The 24,660-nt window shown below is 40.9% G+C and overlaps 1 protein-coding gene across 3 annotated transcripts in view; it reads left to right on the top strand.

The window, feature by feature from the left end:
• Positions 1 to 23,868, top strand: part of ITPKA (inositol-trisphosphate 3-kinase A) — a 41,651-nt gene extending 17,783 nt beyond the window's left edge. For 2 of the 3 annotated variants that reach the window (XM_051791351.1, XM_051791352.1), the window contains 6 exons: positions 7,719 to 7,815; positions 9,975 to 10,188; positions 11,848 to 12,052; positions 17,940 to 18,041; positions 18,955 to 19,026; positions 19,914 to 23,868. In XM_051791351.1, the coding sequence (XP_051647311.1) occupies positions 7,719 to 7,815; positions 9,975 to 10,188; positions 11,848 to 12,052; positions 17,940 to 18,041; positions 18,955 to 19,026; positions 19,914 to 20,117 (894 nt within the window). In that variant the 3' untranslated portion in view covers positions 20,118 to 23,868. The remainder of the gene's footprint in view (positions 1 to 7,718; positions 7,816 to 9,974; positions 10,189 to 11,847; positions 12,053 to 17,939; positions 18,042 to 18,954; positions 19,027 to 19,913) is intronic. The other variant, XM_051791353.1, reaches the window with a different exon arrangement.
• Positions 23,869 to 24,660: the final 792 nt, after the last annotated feature.

Raw genomic sequence — 24,660 nt, 5'->3', positions numbered from 1 at the left:
GAAACAACTGCTGAAAGTATAAAGTAAGTGCCTTGTATGACAAGTTCAGGAATTGTTGTTGTTGTTATTTGGAGCATTTTTGGTTTAGCTATGGGAAAATCTTGTGCCTTGCTTCCCTACACAGAACTTTTGTGGATATTTAAGTTATATTTCTCCCAACAAAAAAAGGGAAAATAGTCATGTATGCTTCACTTTCTCCATGTCTTGTTAGGTGTTCTAAGTTTCTTCAAATACCAAATGATCCCAAGCCTAGGAGTTGTTATAGTCTGGAGAATTAAAAAAAAAGTAATGGAATTTTGATTAACTGCAATGAAAAGCTTTTACTATCTGCTTTAGATATTTTAAAAGTGTGCATGAACATATGTATATATGTGTATATATTACTAGGAGAAACACCAAGGATAATTATACTTTTACATTTGGCATAAAAATGTCTGCTGTTTCAAGATCTGGATCTGACCAAATCAACTGCCTGCCTCTTTCACATCTGCAAAGACAATTACACTAAGCCTCAAAATGAAAGAACTCAAAACCAGAGTCCCTTGGTAGGCAAATTTTGTGACTGCAACCGGAAAGATACTGTGTTGCTCAGCAACTCTCACAATAATTTTTAAAATTTTTTTTATATATATAACATTACTTAAATCCCCAGTTGTCTCCATGAGATGATGGGCTATCCCAGAGCTGTACTCCCCTGAAAAAATTAAACCCCTAATAACCACTGGTTATTACACACTCACTGCTGTGAGGCTGTGCCCATGGAAAAGTAATTAGTATGGGGAAAATTATGCTGATAACAACATGTCTTGGTAGAGTATTGTGATTTTGACAAAGCAGTAGATACACTTCAGTTGCTAAAGTGTTGTGGGATTATGTTTTTTAATAGATTGTAATTATAGTACTGTAGTTATTGATTACATTCAAAGAGAAGCAAATCTAATAATGGTAATTAAATTAGGCTAGTAACTATCTTGGTTGTGGTTTCTCAAAATTATTTCTTACGGAAGCTTTTCATGGTAGTGGCAGGTATTGACTACATTGAAATAGGTGAAAACAAAGTTTTGTTTGGGCTAGGCTTACTTCATTAAGATAATATGGTTAGTAGCTTTGGAACTACATTTAGGTTCTTTACCTGTATAGGTCCAATAAGTCAGGTCAAAACCAATTCAAATAAAGTGACAAACACTAATGAAAACAGAGAACAAATCTGAATATGTTAATTTCATTTTCTAAATTATTAAATAATTGAATAAAATGGCATAGAGAATTAAGAAAACAAACTAGCTTTCGAACTGATTTCAATTTTAATAAACTATGATAAATAAAACAAGGGTTTTGTAGATAAAATTAACTCAGAGGGTTTTAAAATAATTTTCAGTTAAATAATTGTGTATACTATAAAAAGTAAAACTGGGGGCCAAGAAGGCCAGTGGTATCCTGGGGTGCATTAGAAAGAGCATTGCCAGCAGGTCGAAGGAGGTGATCCTGGACCATGTACTCAGCCCTAGTGAGGCTGCATCTGGAGTGCTGTGTTCAATTCTGTACTCATCAGTACAGGAGAGACATGAGCTCCTTTAGCAGGTCCAGAGGAGGGCTATGTAAATTATTAGGAGACTGGACCATGTCTCATATGAGAGAAGGCTGATGGAGATGGGCATGTTCAGCCTTGAGAAGAGATGACTGAGAGGAGACCTCATCAGTGTCTATAAGTATCTGAAGGGAAGGTGCCAAGAGGAAGGATCCAGGGTCTTCTCTTGGTAGTACCAAGCAATCGAACAAGAGACAATGGGCAGAAACTGATGCACACAAAGTTCCGTCTGCATGTAAGGAAGAACTTCTTTACTGTGCAGGTGACTGTACACTGAAACAGGTTGCCCAGAAAGGTCATGGAGTCTCCCTCATTGGAGACATTAAGAACCATCTGGATGCAATCCTATGCCATGTGTTCTGGGATGACTCTGAGCATAGAGATTGGACAGATGACCCACTGTGATCCCTTCCAATCTTACCCTTTTTGTGATTCTGTGAAGCAATAATAAAACTGTATAATATACAGAGAGTTTAAAAGGAACAGTTATTAACAGAGAGTGACCACCTACTCACACTGCTACTTAAGACACCTCTGAGAGTAATATTACGGACCTCGTGAGGATTTGTTGTGTCACTCAGAGTAATGTTGGTGTTAGTGTGTGACAAGGAAGGAAAAAGGAAGAGGACTGGGGGCAAAAAAACCCCCATCACAGCAAAGTGAGCCACTGGAGAATGACTAATATTGTGCACAGATAAGTCATAACTGATACCCAGCTTAGTAATTCTTAGTTTTAGTTTAGGGCCTGCTTGCAGGAAGGCAGTTCCAGCTACTGGTCTGATGGGTTCCCAGGTGTTACTTTTCCAGTCACTATTACTATGGTTACTGTGCCCTGAAAGAGGCCAACACCCATCACCTTCTCATGTACTTGCTGCTCACTGCATTGGCCAAGATCCCCAGGCAAGGTGTTGCTCTAGTGCTTTTGCATTTTCAGCACATGGCTCTTACAGGATTATTTTGAAGTGCATGTAGTTACTTTTTGATAATTATAGTTTTCTGTACTCCTTGCAAGTCCCTGTGGAGGAACTTTGTTCCTTCTAAGAGTTAGTGAGACACTGAGTAGGCAGTGGCAACCAGCCTTATAGATCAGATTTCAGCCCCCATGTCCCAGAGTGGCAGAATTTAGCCTAAATGATGTAAAGACTTTAAGAGAACAGTAGATTATGATGACTGACAATTAAGTACTCTTTCTTAAAGCCTTTTAGGAAAAAAAATTACAAAAAAACCTTCTCATTGTCCTTTTGTTTCTTGCTGTCGTAATAGCTCTCTGTAGGCTTGTGTAGGCTTTGTACTAGTGCACAAAAAAAAGACAACAGGATCTCAGATAAAGAAACTGCTGAAATATTCCTGGAAAAAAAGGATTCAAGGGTCATTGTTTACTGAAGTCTAGTAGAATTTCCATGAAGATTTACAAGCTCAGACAAGAAACTAGTCCTCCACTCTGTTGCTGGTAGAATCATGGACGCTTTTAAAGACCCTGTTGATTGATGTTAATTTTAGTGTTCTTTTGTTCTTTAGCTCACTGTAGTTTCAAGTAGTGTGCTAGAACTATTGAAGCTGAATTACTTCCTTTTTCTGACAAAAAGATTTTTCTTATACCCCCTCCCTCAATACTTACTAATTTAGATACGATTGATGTTTTTAATTATTGTTATTGCTGAAAAGTAGTAAGTGAAACAAATTCTTGTGTATGTTACCTGCTTGTCAAAGCTTGCCTGAGGGTAGTTACATATGTTTAAGGCGTTCACAGAACTGACATATTTGGTTTCGTTTTTACCGGTAAACAAGGGAGAGATTTTATTAATTTTTCCATAGAACAGCAGAGGAAGGTTCAGGTCCCTATCCCCCATTGCCTTTAGAGTGGTTCTCTTGTCCCTGAAGGGATTCAGCATATGCTCGGAGAGATGCTGGTTGTTCTATACTGCTTGTAAAACAAGAAGAGCAACCAAAAAAACCCCACCCAATTCAGGGAGTTTGCACTAATCTCTTCAGTGAAGTTGGCTATTAGGATGTTATAGCCTTTGTCTGAATGGTGGGAGGGTTTCAGGAAAGCCTGGTAGTCCCTGCAGATTAATTCTTGGAGACAGTGAGGTCTGAGTCAAAACCTCTTGAAATGGATGAAACACCTCCCAGTGATTTTAGTGATTTTTTTTATCGGGCAAGTCCTGCTGGTGTATTTGTGCAGGGTCCCTTCCAACTCAGCATATTCTGTGATGGTGGCTGTGCTGCTCCATCCTAGTAACATACAAAGTTGTGCGCTCATCATGAGAAAAGACCTGGAGAAAGCTGTGCTCACAGAAACCAGTAGCGCTCAGTTGCTGCTGCTGCTCTGCTCTTTCTTAATGGATAGACATGGTGACAGCAACTACCTTTATCCAGGGTTGAATAGGTTGGGAATACCTCATCTGGCATCTTGTCTGGATATGCCGTGCTAACATAGTGCAAGTGTGCCACATTTCCTGCATGGATGTATGCTTCTCTTCAAAACCGTGCTTCAAATTCAGAAAAGTGGTTCAAAAGAGTAATTCAGATAGCAGATCAATGTCAGATAGCAAACCACAGTCCTTTGCATGCATTGTGTCTGCATTGCTTGAATCGGTTCTCCCATTTTCTTCCCTGAATTTTTGTCCATTTGCTGACAGGGATACACTTGCCATGTCACAGCCTGTCACATGGGCTGACCCATTGGCAGGCAACTAGCTTTTCTTCTCTTTAGTGTCCCACACCTTTTATTGCTTAGGGAGGTTTATATAGTGTGTCAGTTACAATTCACATTGAGTAATTTATATGTTGAATTTTAGAAGATTAATACTTTTCATGTTTGTCTCTTGACTCTTTTGGAATGCTTTCCTTTTTACTGTTGGAAAACTCTTGAGTATATTGATCTCAAGAGGCATATAAAAGCATCAGTGATGTCAAGAGCATCTGTCTTGGGCAATCCTGAATGCAGATACAGTACAGAGATATCTGAGTTTTCATTGGGAATCTAGAAGAAATGAGGTCTTGGAGAAATCCAGGCAGAGCAAAAAGATCGTGGAAGACTGAGCAGGAATCTAGAAGAAACAAGGACTGAGAAATAAGGACTGGAATTACAGATGGGCAGTGGTAGGAACCCTCTCTACCATTGCAGCATAAAACAGTGATTTGAAAAGCACATAATACCATTGCTAACAAAGAAGAAGAAATCTCGCTTTAGAAATAGAAGTGAGAAAGATTCCTCCTACAGCAGGCACAAAGTTTTCATCTTCCCACTCATACCACTGCTTCAACAGTATGCAGCTCTGCTTGCATCCTGGCAGTTTGTATCCTGGTTGAGTTAGTTGGGAGACTGGAAGTCGCAGCAGAGGAATATGCAACTGCTGAACCCCTGCCGATGGCAGCATGCTCCACAGCATGGGTCTAAAAGCAGTTCTTTCCCTCCTGGCTTGAGCCTTATGCTTTCCCTGTCTTGAGGAGGGGGAAGGGTTTGTGAAGAAATTATTTAAAATGTTAAAAAAAGTAAATAAAAATTGTCAGTGTCTATTTATTGGATGAGCAACTTAAACATACTCATCCAAGGCACCTGTAACCTAAGCAGCCAAAGTCCACTTGAGCTGGGGCTGAATTTGGCCCATTGTCTATCCTTCACACCCACAGTACAAATAAAAGCTGCAGCCTCAGAGTTTGGTGGGAGGGAGGAGGTGGGAGAGCCACTGGAGTGTGATGTTGCATTGACAGTTGATGTGCATTCCTTGAAAACCTGTGCTCATTACTGGTGGATATAGCAGTATGACAAGTCATTGGAAAAGAGGATGCAGTTTGTTAGAAGTGGAACATTATGATGAATATATTATGATCTTTATGGAAGGATTATGGAGCAATGCTGACTTCTGATTAAGGGATGTGGAAAAAGCAGTGTTACCCTGAACATTTGTATGGGATCTTGAAAAACTAAATCATCATCAGAAGTTATATTCAAAGGGGTCATTTTACTTCAAAATGATGTTTACTTTCAACTATTCTTTAAATAACTTGGGGCTGTGTCCTTCTGTAGTAGAAACAGCAAAGTAGACTAAAGGACATCTGCTATCACTTAGATCTGGCAAATAAACTATACAAAAATAATGTATCTTTGCTACTTGAATAACAATATTTACATTTCACTTTCCTCCAGAAGGAGTCTATGGACACGTTTAAGTGGTGTGCAAGAGTCTCTCTCATCCTCATTAAACAGCAGCTAGCTCTGCCACAGAGGCAAGTTGCTGTTTAACACCACAAGGCTGCAGTTTGGAACAGCTTAAGACAAATAATCTAAAATATGAAATCCAAATAATATAGCATATGAAAGGGTCATTTAAACCTGCAGAAGTTATTTATGAAATTGGAGTTCAGCTAGAGCTAGTAATAACTGTGGAGTTCTATTAAGTGCAACTGAGTCTTCATAATTCTCAAACATCCAGGATTTTCTCTGCTTCCTCTCACTGGCATAGTATATTTTTAAAAGTATTACTGATGCACGGGGCACATATCTGACCAAGAGTGACTTCATTTTGTCTTGAACTCTGTTCAAAACCAAATTTAGTTAAATAGGGAGAAGCAATGTTATTTCAGAGTAAGTATGCTCATATGGTGACTATATTGGTATGTCACTTTTATTTGAAGTATAATGTAAAACTTTCTTGGGAAGACAAATCCTTAAAAGAAAGATCGCTTGTGTCTGAGTTCACATATCCTCTTAATACATTCTAAGGTAGCTGCAGAGTTTTGTCCTCACATGGTGATCGGTGTTGCTAGAGGATACTTTATAAAAAATGTGGTATAAGTGAACAAGTTTGGGGAAGTGTAGCCAGGTCACAGTGGGATCTGGAGAGTAACATTTTGCCTGTGTATTGCCTGCAATTTCACTTTTTATGTTTTTCACTTCTACAGAAGTACAGTGTAGAAGACAATAAAAATTAGGTATCCTAAGCACCTAAATTGTCAGATCAGTATTCATGGTGCATGAATAGACATGGTTGTTTTGAATGGGGATTTCTCAGGTGGTGAGCAAGTACCTAAACTTATTTTCAGTGACATCAATGCCTCCCATTTATTTTGGTGAATTCCAGCTAGGCCACTGATAAGCACTTCTATAAATTCAGCCTGATCCCCAACTATACTTGATCTCAACAAAACCCCCTTAGCACTAAATTGTCATGCAAGAGTGTCCTGCAGCTCCATGTTTCTTCTCCAGCAGAGTATCATGTTCTGGTGAATAAGGCTGCTCCCCTTGTCTGTGAAGCACTTTGGGATTTCTCAGAGTGTAACGTGAACACTGGTGGGCTGTGGTTCTCTCCCACCTGCATTTGAGTTCCAGAGCATGAGATGTTTTCACTTTCTACTTTTTTTTTTCCTTTCTACTTTTGTCACAGAGCACTCAGCTGCTCTTTGCGAGCAGCTGTTCTGTTTCCCTGTCTGTCTGCAGTACCCAAACAGCTGCACCCTGTGTACGCCAAAGGTTGCCAGAGCAATGCCCAGCTTTGTTAAAAAGTAACAGGATTGGGAAAGAGGGGAGGGAGCAGGAAAATTTGTGACCTGCAGGAGATCCTACAGCACACGGTCAGTGGGTGCTGAGGGACCTGGGTGAGTTCTGTGTCCAACTAGAGATACGTTTTCTATGCATCTGTCACAGTAAGGCTTACCTACTGACTTGGAGAAAGCCGTTAATCATGAGGTGATGGTGAAGTTCTCTGGGAAAGGAAGTGTTGCTGACAGTGGCAAGCAGCTTATGTGCATGTCTCATGGAAACTTAAATGTGCGTATGTGTGTGTTCATTCAACATCTGCTGTCCGCATACTGTGTGACTCAGACACAGAGTGAGTGAGGTGTGGCTAAGAACAAGCCTGTGACATGCAGTATGACTTTTTTTTTTTTTTATTTCTTACAAATAGCTTTCTTGTGCACGGTAGGGCGTTATCTTTATTTGTCCATTCTTGGGTTTGTGTGCATATTTTTCCAACAGTGATCATTGTGTTTGCTTTGTGGTTCTGCCTTTGAGCACTTAAAAATTAGTGAGGAACAATTCAATGTGCATGAAGCTATGTGATACATTTATGGCATGTCAGGATTGCAGCTTCTGCCCAGTGTAATGTTTCTTTTCTTTGATTTCCAGAAAAAGGCATGGCATACGATTAAAACCATGGTTAACTTACCAGTTATCAGCCCCTTCAAGAAACGCTACTCATGGGTGCAGCTGGCTGGACATACAGGTGAGATGTGTATCTTTGATGTGTTTGTCTCTGGACTGAGGATGGCAGCAGCGAGGAAAACAGTGTTTCTCTGTTTCCTTCAGGTAAAAAGGAAGCAACCAATATCATATGAATCTGTGAACTAGAACATCTTTCAGTTGGGGTGGGGATAGGGAAGAGGGAGTGATACACCTGAATAATGAGATGAGCAAGGAAGCAGTGGTGAGACTCTGGGGAAGGGCCAGGCTCCCGATTCCTCCTTACAAAGTGATATGTGTAAAATACATGTTAGAGGGAAACGAGGGACTGAGGAGTTAAAGCCCTAATCCATCTGTTTCCGTTGGTTGTGGTATGAGATCATTTTTCTTGACTGAGTAGCCAATAGTTAGTTCTCTAGTGGGAAGGATTACTGTTCATGTCTGTAAGTGCTTCAGCCCTGGCAAGGACAGTGTTTCTAATACCAACCACAAACTCCTCATCTTAATATAAGTCTTTGGATGGAAAACAAATGTAAAAATTGACTTGCTGACCAGGTGTTTGCATTGTGAGCCCATCGCTCTTCACTGTATGAGTGCAAGGGGCAGCTCACTTGGCAGGTTCTAGTTTTGTATTTGTAGAAGTTGTTAAATGTGCTCCTGATGTAGGCTTTGTTTCATTGGTAAGGCAAAAAACCAACGAAGGGAAGTCATCATGTTTGCATCTCTCATGCTTCATTTAATTCCTGTGCAGTGCTAGTGGGGGGGTTATTAGTACACATGTGGGCAGACACCTACGCTGTATCATGCTGTAATGCAGTACCTGAACCACCTCTTTATATGCTAATGCACTAATGTGGTGCACTTCAAAGTTGTGCTGAGGAATTTATTTAGCCCTAGAAATTGTGTAGCTGCATTTTGCACATGTTGGTGGTGGGGCTGGCTTGTATCATGCAGAGTGCCAGGGTGACCCAGTCGTAGTGCAGTTTTTATGGCAGAGTGTATGGAGTTGGCTTGATCTGTGTGGAGTGATGTACTAGTTATGTAATCATAACCTTCTGGAGACTTGTGCAGTAGAGTGGTAGAGGAGGGTTAAGAGTTTACTAGAAGATGATTAGGAGAGATACTGTTCTGGTTTCCTTTTAATAGTTTTTTGTGGTTGTGTTTAGTCCATCCTTTTTGCAGCTGTTTTCTTCTCTGATGTGACAGGTTTTTTCTGAACTAAAACCTGGGCCATCACCACTCTTACCCTTGTGCCGAAGCAGTGACAGTTCTAGGGTTTGTCAGAGAAGAACTAGTTTGCAATGGCTGAAGGATCTTGCTGTGATAAAAGTTAAGTGTTATCCCCAGGATTAAGAGAGCTCCTACTTTGGTGCCCAATTTGTTTCATATAGATTAGAGGGTACCTCTGAATGAAATGTGTAGTTTCCTCAGCTGTTACTGGCAGGTTGCAAGACAGGAGAGTGTTTGGACAGGAATCTCCAGAGAGCTGGAGTCTGCTTACTGCTAATCGTGGCCTATGCAGACTCATTTCTACTGGATACCATTCAGACACAGCACTGTAAAAAAGACAGTTTCACTACAGACTGTACCTGCAGCGTATTAGCAGATTAGCAGTTTTCCAGAGAAGAGGCAGTACGTGCAGGTAAATGCTTGCGCAGTCGCTGTGTGTGTAGAAAGGCAGTGCTTGGCTTCTGGCCTGTTCCCGGCTGTTTAACGATCACTGATTGACTGCGCTGCCTCCGGACGTACACACTCAGCAGGTGTATATACCCTGTGTGAGGATTAAGGACAAATCCAAGGCTGGCAGTGTTATGCAGCTTTAAAATAGCCTGTCAGAGGATTAATGAATTCTGGCTTGTGGCTTCTTCCTGTGCATTTGAGTAAGTATAGTACTGTTTAATAACCTAACAAAGACCTTTAGCTTGGAAAAAAGGCAAACAACAGCCCAATGGCCTGGAGCAGCTACACTCCTTAAAGCTATAAATTCTACCATGGGAATGTATCCAAATGGACTTTCACTGCCAATGGCTGTTTGTCCTGTATATTTTATTTTTTATGAAAAGCATGTTATCACTTGTATTCAGGGAAAATCTTTAACTGGTGCCATGAGGCTGAGGTAGATGAAGCTGGAGTGGTGGGGGAAGAGATTTTTCTTTTTTTGCTTGTCAGTCTTGTCAGCATTTGTTTGATTTCTTTTTTTAGGGAGTTTTAAGGCAGCTGATAGTGGGAAGATTCTCAAACGCTTCTCAGAGAATGAAAAGGAGTGTTTTGAGCGATTGATGAAAGACCCACTACGCTCCTGTGTCCCTTGCTTCCATGGTGTGGTGGAGAGAGATGGCGAGAGCTACATTCAGCTGGATGACTTGCTTACTGATTTTGAAGGGCCAAGTGTGATGGACTGCAAGATGGGGATCAGGTGGGGTAAATGAAAAAGAAAGTGCTTTCTAACCCATGTGCATTTGAAGGAAGGGAGAGATGTGGTCGTGCTCTGTCTTGAGGAGTTTGGTAACATTTTTGGGTCCTTGGGATTCAGTACAGACAACCTATTGTTGTGGCAATCTCCTTGGACAGCCTGAGGGCAGTATGTCCTTTTATTGCCTGATTGTACATGGATTCTGGATACTAACTGATCTATAGCCTCAAAAACTATTCACATGAAGAAATTTTCAGGGGTGATTTGAGAAAAAGTTTCTCTGCAGTGGCCTGATAATACAAGATAAAAACCCTACACGATTTGTTCACTGACGGTTTATTGAATCTTTTTGTATGCAGTGATTCGGAAGGCCCCAGAAAGAGTAAAATTCCCATGTCCAAATGACTGAATAGCAGCATGAGAGTCCATTTCCAGTACTTGAATGAGTCTTCACTTGTATTGATCTTTTCTGTAAAGAGCTGTCCATCTGCTCAGGACTGACCTGTGTTTTTCCCTACTCAGGCATCTGAAGGTGTTGCTATTACCTTGTCTGTGATTAAGAGGAAAACCTTAATAATACAATCTAAGCATAACAAAGAGATAGGGATCTGATGAGAGTCTGTAATAACAGTATAGATAGGGATCTGTTGGGAGTCTGTAGTAACAGTAGAGAGGTATGAACTGTCATAGTAATCCTTTGGGTGTCAGCTCAGATGCTCAAGAGTTATCGTCATAAATGAGTCCCTCTACTTACAGGAGTGCAGGTACTCCTTTTCAAATAGATGCAAAATTTTAAGTGAATTGTCAGCTAAATCAGAGTAGAAATATGTAGCACTGATATGCTCAGAAGAAAGAGGAGAAGGATTTGCAGCAGCACATATTTTATTCAGAGTAGGTGATGTTCTGGCAATGAGTGACACCATCTCCTAAACGCCATCCCAATTTGTTACACTGTGATGCAGCAAGTAAACTCCAGGCACTTGACAAAGTGCAAGCTTTAGTAATCAGGTGAAATGTAGAGAACATGGGCAGTGCCTTTCTAACGGTTACCGGATTAACAGATTGAGTGATAAGAGCAAAATGTGGAAGGTTTGTGACCCTTCACCTTCCTGTTCTTAGTTACCTCTTCTGATTTGGAACTGCTCACATGATCTGCTTTACTCCTTAGTTTTTACTGTCTGAAGAGTGATTCTCTGTGATGAATTAAGTAAAACTTAAACTTTCTGAGGCCTAAAAAAAAAGTACTCATGACTGATGTTACAGGTTTTTTTGAAGAGAGAGAATGCAGTAAGTCTTCAGATGCCCTATTTGTTTTTAAGTGATCTCTCCTAGCTGTCCTCTGAAAATGCAGTTCTGTTTCATGGCACAGTAGGAATTCATCTTTCTTCTATTCTGTAACCAGGACATAACGATAACTTGTAACAGTAAGTAAAAGTGTAGTTAGAACAAGAAGCGAATGACAGTTCTCGATTCCTGCAACTGTTTCACTAAATACATCTACACAGTGATTACTCTGTGTTCTTTAGTTTCCCCATATGCAAAACTGGAGCAATGATAACACTTACTTTTCTGGTTGATTTTTTTTTTAAGCCAATTTGTAAGTTGTAAAAAGAAATGTTTGGGAAGTCCTTACGGTTTTGTTGGGATGGGATGTTTCTGTAGAACGTACCTGGAGGAAGAGTTGACTAAGGCACGAGAGAAACCAAAGCTGCGTAAGGACATGTACAAAAAAATGATTGAAGTGGATCCTCTTGCTCCCACGGCTGAAGAGAATGCCCAGCATGCTGTCACCAAACCCCGCTACATGCAGTGGAGGGAAACCATCAGCTCTAGTGCCAACCTGGGTTTCAGGATTGAAGGAATTAAGGTAATAGTTTCACTTCTGCTTGTTCCTGGAGACTGAACTTTGTTTCATGTGTTGATTAATCAAAAAGCTAGTGCTAGTCCAAAGGATTATGTGAAAATGCACTAACTGAAACCATGGAGTTCACTGTATTGCAGTTTTAAAGCATTCATTGTAATTATAACAGAGCAGTGTCGATGAATTTAAACTTCAAGTGCACATCAACCATACTTGAATCCACCACAGAGACTTTGCAGGAAGGACTCAAGGAGGTACACTGTATAGATAGAATGAAAATGAAACTCTTATGAGGAGGAATTCAGAACAGAAGAATTAACCACCTCTCCCCAGGCAACTACTTTTTTTATCCAGGAACTATACATATTTATTCCAAGTGAATCACAGTAAAGTGGGTTTGTTGCAGTTACGTTTTTATTTGCAAGGCATGTTAAAAACATTTGCTTAGATACTCTTGTGATCGAGGAAACCACTTTTCCTTTTAAGTACATGACGACATCCAGTATAGATGGAGCTGGAATAAAGCCAAAATAATCCAAAATAAATTTTGTCTATCGACAAAGTCCATCTGTTCTTGATGGATAAGTCTGTGCCCCTGTACCTTTCCTAGAATACTACCTTAGAGCCCCAGAAGAACCTTGGCAATTTTGTTTCCTACCAATTAATTCTTTATATTAAGTAGAATCATAGAATCATAGAATGGCCTAGGTTGGAAGGAACCTTTAAGATCGTGTAACCGCCATGCTGTGGGCAGGGGCAGCTTTCACTAGACCAGGTTGTTCAGAGCTCCATCCAACCTGGCCTTAAACAATTCTAGGGATGGGCATCCACAACTTCTCTGGGCAAACTGTTCCAGTGCCTCACTAACCTCACAGAGAAGAATTTTTTCCTAATAACTAATCTAAACCTACTATCAGTTTGAAGCCATTCCCTGCTGTTCTATTACTATATGCTTTTGCAATAAGTCTCTATCTTGTAGGTTCCCTTCAGGTACTGGAAGACCTCAGTTAGGTTACTCCAAAGCCTTCTCTTGTTTACAAGCTGGATAAACTCAATTCTCTCAGCCTTTCCTCATAGGAGAGGTGTTCCATCCCTTTAGTCATCTTCATGGCGCTCCTCTGGACTTGCTCCAAGAGGTCTCTGTCCTTCCTGTGCTGGGGACCCCAGAACTGGATGCAGTATTTCGGATGGGGTCTCACCAGAGCACGGGGGCAAAATCCCCTCCGTCCATCTGCTGACCACACTGCTTTTGATGCAGCCCAGGATACAATTGGCTTTCTGGGCTGCAAGTGCACATTCAGTGCCAGCTCACATCCAACCTCTCACCCACCAGCACCCCCAGGTCCTTCTTGGCAGGACTGCTCTTCATCTGTCCATCCCCCAGCCTGAATTGATACTATGGGTTGCCCTGACCCAGCACCTTGCACTTAAACTACATGAGATTCATGGGCCCACTTCTCGAGCCTGTCTAGGTCCCTCTGGGTGGCATCCTGTCCTTCAGGTGTGTCAACCACACCACTCAGCTTGGTGCAAATTTGCTGAGGATGCACTCGATCCCTTTGTCTATGTTCTTAATGAAGATATTAAATGACGCTGGTCACAATACAGACCCCTGAGGGCCGTCAGTTGTCACTGATGTCCACTGGGACTTTGAGCCATTGACCACTACCCTCTGGATGCAACTGTCCAACCACTTATCTACCTAACAGTCCACTTCTCAAATCCATCTCTCTCCAGTTTGGAGAGAAAGATGTTGTGGGGGACTATGTCAAAGGCTTTGCAGAAGTCCAGATAAATGACATCTGCAACCCTTCCCTTGTGCACTGATGTAGTCACTCCATCATAGAAGGCCACTAGGTTGGTCAGGCAGGACTTGCCCTTGATGAAGCTGTTCTGGCTGTTTTGAATCACCTTCCTGTCCTGCATGTGTTGTGTTCCATGGCAATGTCAGATACCTACCAGGAGCCTACTCTCAGAATATCACCCTGACTCAGTTACTTGAATGTTAGCACTTACTGGAATCTGGAAGCGTGCTTTCTGCTTGCATAGGCCTGTCACAGCCAGCCTTAAACTAGTTTGCTTGGGTTTAGATAGAGGTGTACTTGTAGCAGCAGAGAGCATGGTGAGGGCTGTCCAAACCCACTTGCACCCTGGGTGAGTACTTGTTGCCTGAAACCCATGGCATGACAGCAGTAAAGAAGGTAGTGTGGGTTACCCTGTGTGATGTCAGGATGTTCCCAGACTATATACATTTAATTTAGGTTAATTAGGACATTGTAAATTATAACCTGGATTAGTTTTGCTTCCATTGCACAATTCAAGCACATAGAAATAAGAAAGGGATAAAAGAGGATAATGCTGATGGACAGAGGCTCTTTAAATACCCCCTTCTTCTCTGCTTCCCTGTGTTGTCTTATCCCTTCCTTATTCACAGATTCTCCTGCTGTGATGCAGGAACTGGGGCTTCCAGCTCATGGTGTGTTGGCCCTCTGTACGCTGTGCCACCCACTCCTGGCTGTTAGACACAGTCATCATCATGCAGGAACTGTCTGGGTGGTAGATGATCTGGCTCCAGTCCAACCAAGACACAGGATCTTGTCTTGCCCTTTAGCCAACTAACAATGGTATCAAGGTACTTGTTTTATTCCTATACCACTTAGATTTTTGTATACTCTCTGTAAGGGAATTAGAAACCCAGATGATCTTTGGTCCTTTAATGTATGTTCTTGGAAAGATAGTTGGTCAGTGTACATGTACAGATTTATGTTGAATCCTGGAGAGTGACTGAGCTAAGGGAGCACAGGGGAGCTTCCAAATGTCTCTTGGCTTGTTCTTTATGGTTTTGTTGGTTGTCAGAGATGGGTAGGAACAGTATGGCACAAGACTGTGTAATATTTCCCTTTGCGGAGAACGATGCTGTAACTGTGCAAAACATGAATACTTAGTCCTTGATTAAGCACAGGAAATGCTTTGGGAGTACTTCATTACATTACCTTTCCCTCTATCTCCCTGTGCTGTTATGAGGAATGTAGGTATCATTCTCTTAATTTTTTCACATGGAGAAATGGTGGCAGAAAGTGAGTTGTTCAAGCAATACAGCTCATCAGTACTCCTTACACTGTTTCACTGCAGCTGAACTGTATATCCAGTTCTGTATATTTGCAGAAAAGCAAAGCCATTCTGCAGGGATCCCCATTTTGGGAGGAGGGCCTATAAGAGTCGGTGGTGTCAGCTAGTGGTTGTTGGGGAAAAGGGGATGTTCTCCCTGATCTCAGTGATAACTCCTGGAGTTAACTGAGAAGATATGTTGGGTTTGATCATTCAGAAATATTCCTGCTCTGTGGCTGCTTGAGTAAGAAGCAGAAGCAAAGAAAGTGAAATCATATAAGTCCTTCTGTGAAGTGGCTGCCGATAAATGAGATCTTATTCACCATATGCACTCCTTCACCTTTTCTCTTTAGGTTGAACAGCCTCTTTTCCTTGTCTTGCTCCCATATCTCTGAAATCAAGTCAGGTTCATTTACGGGATTTGTCACTTTTCCTCCTATCAAAAATAATTCAAACCATTTGGTTTCCCTACAGCTGGAACATGACACAGGACATGCTATCTTGTGCCTGCCAGATTCTGAATGCATGTTTTCTCTCTGGCAGGGCCTGTCTGAAGGCTAGGCATCAGAAATGTTTTCTCTACAATATGGAGCTAATAGTTTTGCAGAGTAGAGATTCATGGGGCCAAGAACTGGGATTTCTGGCTTCCCATTCTATCACTGAATGTCAGTGCACTTTGAAAAGTTACTTCTTCCTTTGGTACCATTCCTTTAACCATAGATCAGGGATAGCCATGTTCCCAGGAGGACATCAGATATGATTCATAAATCTTTGTGTATCTATTAAGGTAAGACAGAATCCTTTAAGGGAAGTCTGTGGAGGACTCTGAGCAAGACCACATGGGTTAAGATAGGTAACACTACTTTATGGAACTGTGAAACCTGCCCTTCTGCAAGCTGTGTCACTGGCACATGTAATGAGAAGTGTTGCAAATGACCCATGACCTGCACTGTGTGATGGACTGCTCTGCTGTGCAGGAATGTATGTGGAGTCCATGACAAAGGCATGACTTCCAGGAGTGGGTCAGGCAGGTGCCTCCTGGGGCTCAGGTACATCCAGAGGTGTTGCAGAGCCCTGGTTTAGAATACTGGGGATGATACCATTCAAAATCTGGATGTTGTTTACAATAGGACAGGCAGCAGTTATGTTTCCTGCCAACCACTGGAAGGGAGCAAAATCATAGCAGTGTTTCTCAACCACAGGGAAACAAGCAACTAGTCCGTTCAGACAAAAAAAAAGAATGAAAAGGGAACACAGAGCAGCGATTCCAGACTGGCATAGGGAGAAATTATTTTTAAAATACCTTACTCCAATGAAGAGGTACGCGGTATCAGATGAAGTTCCAAATTTCTGTGTGCTGTTGAATATTATCATACATCAGATCAGATGGCTCCTAACTTTCACTGCCTACCTGCTGAACTGCTCTTGCATAACTTGCACATCTCATCAGGCTGACATGCCACACTTGTATCTGGCCCACAGCCTTGGAATAAAATTCTGTTTATTCTGCTCTAGAAAGTCTGGTAGGTGGGAGGCAGTTCTGCATGACTCTGCCATTCAGTCAGTTCATTCTCTTGCATGAGAGATCTGGAATTATAGCATTATTGAAATTTTTTCATGTGTATGTTAGAAGTTCAAGCTGTGGAATAAATAGTGTTTCACCTGCTGAGACTGGAGCTGAATTTATCCACTTTTGGTACAGTGACTTAATATGTAGGAGAGAATACATTTTGATGACCTGCTGATTTACTCTTATAATGAAAATGAGGGATTTTCTGATACAGTGGAGAGGAAAACAGTTTGATAATCCTTCAGGGGTTTAGTGGATTTTTATTACCAACTGTGGTAACTGCTGTATCTTACATGATTGTCCTAAAATCTCCTATTTGTGTCTCTTGAAGGAGCAGGGATGTTGCTGGAGACTTGCATATTCATATAGTCTATGTTGACAGATACCTCTGATTCATGCACTGCTCTTATTTACTTTTAATTCCAGAAGCACAAGCTGGTCTGTACCAGCACATAAAGAGACTTGTTTTTTTTCAGTAGCAGGATACTTCTGTACTGAGCCTTACTGCTAGCACAAAAATACTCTGAATTTCTCCAGGACCCACATGGAACGAGCATGCCTACATGGTCATTTGCCAAAATTCACTTTGTCTCTGCTAGCATTGCAAATCCCAAGTTGTTCCTATCTGCAACTAGATTTCTGTTCTGTGACTTCTAGGTCACATTAATATTCAAAGGTATATTGGAAACTGAGTCCTAACTGCGATTCTTTGATTTCCACATTAATAAACAGAAATAACAATAAAAACAAAACCCACAAAACAACAACAAAAAACCCTCACCAAATAGAAAAACAAAAGGACGAGTAAAACTGGACATGAAAATGTTCCCTTACGCCCTCAGCCAGGGTTTCACTACATCTAGCTAGACAAGAGGACATCCAAAGAGGTCACTGTGGTTTACCCCACTGAACTTTGCACTGCTAGCACTGACGTGAGAAAACCCTCCTGCAAGCTTGTATTATCATGAGGTTTGTTTTTATTTTCTTGTACTCAACAGGAAATGAAGTGCTAGTGCCATTTAAAGTTATCCAATCAGCTTTTGTATCTCTTCTCCTCTACTTCTTTCTTGGTTTTATCTGTTCTCTTCCTGTTCAACTACTCACTTTCATCTGGTTAGCAAGAGCTGAGCTGTTGATGGTTCAAGAGGATTGACTGATGAAGGAATGATATGCGTGTGGTATAAATCATCTCTGTCTTTGTGTGGTTTTGTGCAGAAGGCAGATGGAACATGTAACACAAACTTCAAAACTACGAAGACACAGGAGCAAGTTCTACAGGTTTTTGTGGAATTCATTGAGGGCAACACAACTATTCTGGTGAGTTTGAACTCTTCAGGTTATCTGATCTTGGACCCAATGAAGTTGCTTCAGGGCCATGCTTTCTTTGGTACATGAAATAGGACTTAGACTACCAAGGAAGTAAATGGTTTTGACTTCAGTTGCTCTCAGGACCAAAATACCACGGCAACAATATCTAAGCAAGGATTGTGTTGGCAGGAAAACCTGTGATTTGGGAATTCAGTCTGGGGAGGATAAAAACAGAGCATAGAGGCAGGAAGTGGGATTGGTGACTGTGCTCACATGTATGAAATTTGTCTCAAAGAGCAATTCCTGTATGCTACTTCATGGGTAGCACAGCAGGCATGTGGTAGATGGCATAACACGTCTCTTGTCTTTGAAACTTCAAAGGATGCCATAGTGTTTTGCTGCAATGTGGAAGCCATTATGGAGGCAGATTAGCCCTCCAGGAGGAGCAAGGTAACACAGGGCAGCACTAAAAATCTGCACTAGAGCTTTATACATTAGACATTGATTCTTTATATTCCCACCACTGCCCCCACCATGGTTGAAGCTCCTTGTCTCTCTAACACAATTTCATTCTCTTTTCACTGTAGATGAAAGATTTTTAATTGCTTGAAACATTTTTCTCTTTATTAAGAAGGAAAAAACCCACACGCAGAAAGCCTCACTGCATCCAAATCAAGACAGAGAAGTATGCTTGGTGTAACACATGCAGCAGAGGAACCGCAGTCTGTTCATTCACTGTGAAAGCTTGCTGAAGTGTATTTTCAGATTGACTTTCAAATGATGAACCTGTTGTTTTGAAGGACCTCTAGCCTAAAAGTAATATGGTCTCTTCATTATATTGACTCTTGCAAACAGTATCTTTATTCAGTCTTCAGTTAGATGCTTATGGGTTGTTTGGGGTTTTTTTCTCTTCTTCCTCTAGAAAAAATACCTCAAGCGTCTGCAGGAAATTAATGTCATTCTTGAATCCTCAGACTTCTTCAAGCGACATGAGGTGAGCAGTGAGTGTAATGTTGTGGAGGTGCATTGCTTCTTCATTTGGTCATTCCGATGTACTTAAGAATAGCATGCTGTATGAGTAGAAAGGAGTTTGTAGAACAAAACTAATCTATGTTAACAACACAGATACCACAAAACCTTGATCACAATGATACAGAAGATTAAACTAGTCGAGAAATAGTAAATCCTCCCATCTTTATAATATCACAGCACTTATAACTCTGGGCCACTACACAGAGTGGTTTATTAGTACTGGTTTCCTGCAGTTTCTCTAATCTTGGTGTCTTCCAGTGGGAATCTTTACAGGGGAATGGCAGTGTGGAAGTTTGCATTTGGTACAATGGCATTATTGTAGTTTGCCAATGAGGGCTGTATTAGTTATAATGGATTTACATTGAAATACTATATAATTCTGCTTTAGATGTTCTCCCTGTGTGCTTTGCTGTGCAGAAGGCATCATTAACATTGTAAGTTCTGCTTGTTACAGCTCAAGATTATGAGATTAGACATTTTATTTTACCTTGTTGATGTCCTCTTATCACTGGAGATATTTTTGTTAATCATGGGGCATAGTCTGTCTTTGAAAATAGTCACTGGCCTTGCTGAATTGCTCGAATTGAGACCTATTGCTAAGTGAGATGAAGAATTGTTTTTCTTCCCGTTGTCTACTGTGTCCATTTCTCATCTACATGCCCTTTTAGACCTTACTGATTGAAATGGTTATGCAAATGGAGCATGTAAATTGTCAGTGTATAAGTGCAGCCCAAAAGTGTGTTGGGTGACAGGTCATCTGAGGAGGTCACCTTCTTATCAGGAAGTGTTAAGTGATGGGGGAGGGCTGAAGATGTATTTGTAACCTCATCATCTCAATCTGTCTTCCAGGTTGTTGGAAGTTCACTACTTTTTGTACATGATGGCAGTGGGAATGCCAATGTGTGGCTGATTGATTTTGGAAAGACTACCCTTCTCCCTGATGGGCAGACACTGGATCACAGAATCCCCTGGCAAGAAGGCAACAGGGAGGACGGGTACTTGTTGGGGTTGGACAATTTGATTGGCATCTTGGAAAGCATCACTGAAAGATGAGTTGAGAATGGCACAAAACTTGCAGGGCTTCTCTGTAATTTTCTGCTTTACTGAAGTAGAAGGAAACTCAGTTAGAAGGAAACCTTTAAGTCCAAGCTCCTGAGGTCATCAGTGCAGAGGAAGCTACATCCAGAACCTGGCAGTTAGTGATCAAAATTACTTTGCATCAGCCCTCTATGGATGTAAACAAATAACTCCAGATTGGTCTGTATTGCATCAGATGAACTTGAGACTGGTCCTCAGAGAATGAAGATCTCCATACTTGGGAATCACACCAGCATGAGTCAAGAGGTCTGTGTGGTAAACCAGAATGATTGTGATTTCTGGCAAAATTGGACTCCAGATTACTTCTTAGTGAACCGGGGCAAATACTTGAGGATTCAGGACAGAAAAAACCATTTTTTCAGGGAACTGCATAGTTTTAAGACCAGATTGGTTTTTTCCTCTCTAATTCCAAGTCTTCTTGTGCCTGTGTACACTGTAGGTTGGACCAACAACTTCTACTGCATTGTGTTACAGTGTGAACGAGGTGGAAATGGGTGATAATCACAAGAAACCTGGAGCAAAGGAGACAACAGTTTGTAGTGGCTTGATGTGGCTAACTGCTCTTGACCATTCCTCCTCTTCCCCACCCTAACCTTGCTTCTATCCAAGAACAGCCTTGGCTTTTTATGTAGCTTCTCAGGAGTTTACAAGTACTCTAGGGAGAGAATAGCAGCCTATGGTCTCCAAAACCATTTGACTTTCCAACTGGGTAGGCTGCTGGAAATTTTAGTAGCTTGGCAAGTTTGGCCTCTTGCAGCTGAACTGCAGTTCTGAAAATCACTAATGATCTTTCACACACAGATCAGGGAACTAAGTTTTTTTTTTCCAAGGCTTGTTTATTTTTAAGGATAAAACCCCTCTACACAAGCACACAGATGCACGCACTAGTAATCAGCAACCAGTGTGATCTCTTAAGATCATGATTTGACTGTCTCCTAATATATGTGACTTCTTGGCCATGTTCCTGTTCTCAAATACAATGCTGCCACTTAAGTATGTAAACTGGCACAACAATCAGGATGGTAATGTTTCTGCATTCACAGCATTACACAGTGATGAAATAATTCCCAGGCATCCTTCCTCCAAGGTATCAGATGTTAAATCCAGGCAGTTTGGGTGAAGGGATGTCAATATATCACATCCTCTAGTCCCTATCTGGAATTACAGGGTGATCTGTGATTAATTCTTCTTTTGCTGTGGTTCAGGCACAGCCACAGAAAATTCACAGTTTTTAGGTTAAGAAGATTGAAGTGTTTTCTTGTAATGGCTTCACATACCTTCTCCTTGGTTTCCTCTAGTCACTTGAACAGTTTTTTAAATACTAGCAGTGTAAATACTATCATTAGTCTCTTGTTCACTCACATTCCAGGTTTTAACATTAATAATGTGATGATGCAGTTTCCAAAATGTGGACTAGACTTACATTGCTACTTGATGGTTAATCTTCTTTCAACATCTAAAGCTAGTAATGCACATTGATCAGAAATTGCCGTCTTTTGCTGGTGTCCTGGGCTCAGGAGAGATTCTGAGAACTTTTGGATATATGAAGCTGACTCCATGCTTTGAGAAACTGCTACTTAATAATAATCATTATCATGGGCAGAAAAAATCCTGTAGAGTTCAGATCTGGAATGAAATCTATGTATAACATTTGTAATTAGAACTGAAGAGCCTAAAATAATTTCTAAAATGAGTTACTTTGGATAACACACTACTGTACTAAAAGATCAGTCAGATTTAGTTACTTTTTCATCACCTCTAAACAAAACAGCAGTATTAAAAATTGAAGTTCAATTGTCACATAAAAGTTAGATGACTTAGAGTAGGTATTCTGTTAGGAAGTAATGACATGTGGAAGCATTTCATCCTAAACCAGAAGGTGTCTGAAACTGGTAATTATTTTTGCAGTTCACTGCAAATTCAGATGACTTCTGTGGCCTCTCAGAGTCTCTCAGTTTTATATGCATGATAGCATGTTAATGAATTTTCCACTTAAAAGTTTCAGAGGGTTTACACTGCTTTTTTTTTTTTAATTGACAGTGAGCACAGATATCATTCCAGATGCCTCCTAACTTTTGAACTGCTATGAGATGACAAATGAATAGCAAGTAAATAGGTCTCACAGGGAGGACTTTAATAACATTACCTTTTTTATGAGACTTCAATTGCAAGCAGTCCTACCATAATAAAAAAAAATTATTGAAGTTAGACATAACACTGTGAAGATATAATTCCTTTAGTGGTTTGCCTAATTAATCTTCAGAGTTAAATTTCTTTCTTCTGTTACCACACCTGTGAATCTTTTGCACCAGTGTAACTTATTTTCTAGAGGGGAGATTTAGATGGTAGAGGTTGCTGTTCAAATGTCAGCTGAGAATTTAAGACAAACTTTTAGAATGACTGTTGGAAAGGTTAGGGAAAAATGAAAACCTCTGCAATAGCAAACTGTGGTCTGGAAACTCATTCTAGGTAATACATAGTTCTAGGAAGTTAGTTTTGAAATGGCCTCTTTGCCTTGCTAAGGGATCAGAAAGGAAGAAATCACAATCATCTGCTGTTGTTGTGGAAAGGAAAGAAGTAGGCAGCTTTTCTTGGTAAACTGCCAAGGGCAGGATTTCCAGCTGAGCACAGGAGTTCTAGGAGGGTGAGACTATGAGCTCATAAGCAAACTACCACAGGGTATGTTAGGTACCTTGTCTCTCATCAGATGGACCAGAGGGTCTGTCTGTGTACACTCACTTGCTAGTGTGAGGAAGCCTTCTTTCACTATGGAGTAAGTTGCCTTGAATAAGCTTATATTTACCAGAGAGTCAACATGATGCATTTGCACAGACATGTAACATAGAAGAGCTGATGCATGATAACCAAGGTACTTGTTCACATGCAAGTCCAGAGTGTAGTTCATTAATGCATCTGCTGGGATAGTGCCTCACTCTGGAGACACTGAGTGTGTGTGTTTCCGCAGCATGGTAAGATATGCTGGCCCAGAGGCACTTTGGTGCTGAACAGCTGACCTCTGACTTAGGCACCAAGGTCTTTAAACTCACTGGTTAGATGCAGCAATGCTTACTGCTATAGCTGCTGCATTCCTATTTGAATCAGAAAGTAGGACTTCTCTCCCTCAACTTGTCATTGACTTGTTTTTTTGGCCTTGGACAACTAGGCATCAGTTTTGTTCCCATTTTAAAGATGGGAACAGTACCTACTTACCTCACAGGAATGGTGTGAGGCTGTCCTTCACTATTGCCTGCAAGATGCTGTGAGATCCTTTGGAGGAAGGTGCAATATAGAAAGAAATGCACAAAGAGATAGATAAGTTTAAAGATGTTGGGTGATGAGGCCCCACAGGGATATAAATGTGGCTGAAATGTAACCAAAATGGTAAAAATTAAATCCCTCTGAATTTTGTACAGGGCGAAACTCACTTAATAGGATCCAGTTCCTATTAAAGGGAAACATTTCAGTGGGAGTTGGACCAAACCCTTAAGTATCTCAGAGAGCTTTTGCTATCTTTTTTATTGCTGTTGTTATTATTTGTTATTCTTAAGGTACTGAGATCAAATGGCCTGTATCATCCACATGCATCGGTTCTGAACACTACAATGCAATGCTGACCATGGTCACTTTTGACATTGACTGTATTGGATGAGTGTTTGTTACTCTGAAGTGTGTATGCTACTAAATAAATGAGAGTAAAGAAAAGAAAGCCACTGTGCTTTGGTCACATTAGAATGGTATTTTCTTCCAGAAATGCCTGAGGGAAGGGACAAAAACTATTTATTTCAATGTTTCTTTTGCTTTTAGTCTTTAGCATCTGGTATTTCCTAAAGCAAAACCAGCTCTAAGATAACTGGAAGCTAACACTGGAGCTTGATTCCAAACCCTATTGTATGTGTTAACTTTAGAATCTGATCCACACAAAGCTTGTTGGCTTCCTTCAAGGTAAATCTCAGTGAATAGCCTATAGCACACAAAAAACTGTGCATAAAGAGGCACTTGTCAGACTCAGAGCAGTTAACTGTTCCACTGGGAAGTTTTGTATGGCCAGAGGAAGGAACACTCAACATGCCAGGACCAGCAACACTTCTCAGCATGAAAGAGTGTATTCTTACCTGTGTGCAAAGTGTACTTAACAGAGAGGGAAGCGAATAACCACCATTAGTGTCTCTTTATTTTGTGTTGCAAATATAGAAGGATACACTTGTCCAGCTTTAAATTGCATAGAAGCAGGCATGTCATCTACTTATGTACAGTAGTCACCCAGAAAGGTAAGTTGGCAAGAAGTGCTTCCATGGTCAAAGGTAATGACAAATCAAAACAAATTCAGATAATGTGATGGGAAGATGTTAGACATGATATCACTAAAGTCTCTGCATCAGATTGAGAAGGGTGGACAGCCAGGAGGAGAGAGCACAGCCATGATTACAGGAGAAACAGTTACAGAGCTCTGCTGCTCAAGGGTCTAAGGAAGTGTGGTCCCTGGCTGACACAGCTGTGG

Source organism: Manacus candei, unplaced genomic scaffold, assembly GCF_025592945.1.
Source record: "Manacus candei isolate 608988 ecotype Guabito, Panama unplaced genomic scaffold, ASM2559294v1 h1tg000033l, whole genome shotgun sequence".
Lineage (NCBI taxonomy): Eukaryota > Metazoa > Chordata > Aves > Passeriformes > Pipridae > Manacus > Manacus candei.
This window is presented reverse-complemented; position numbering and strand designations above follow the sequence as displayed.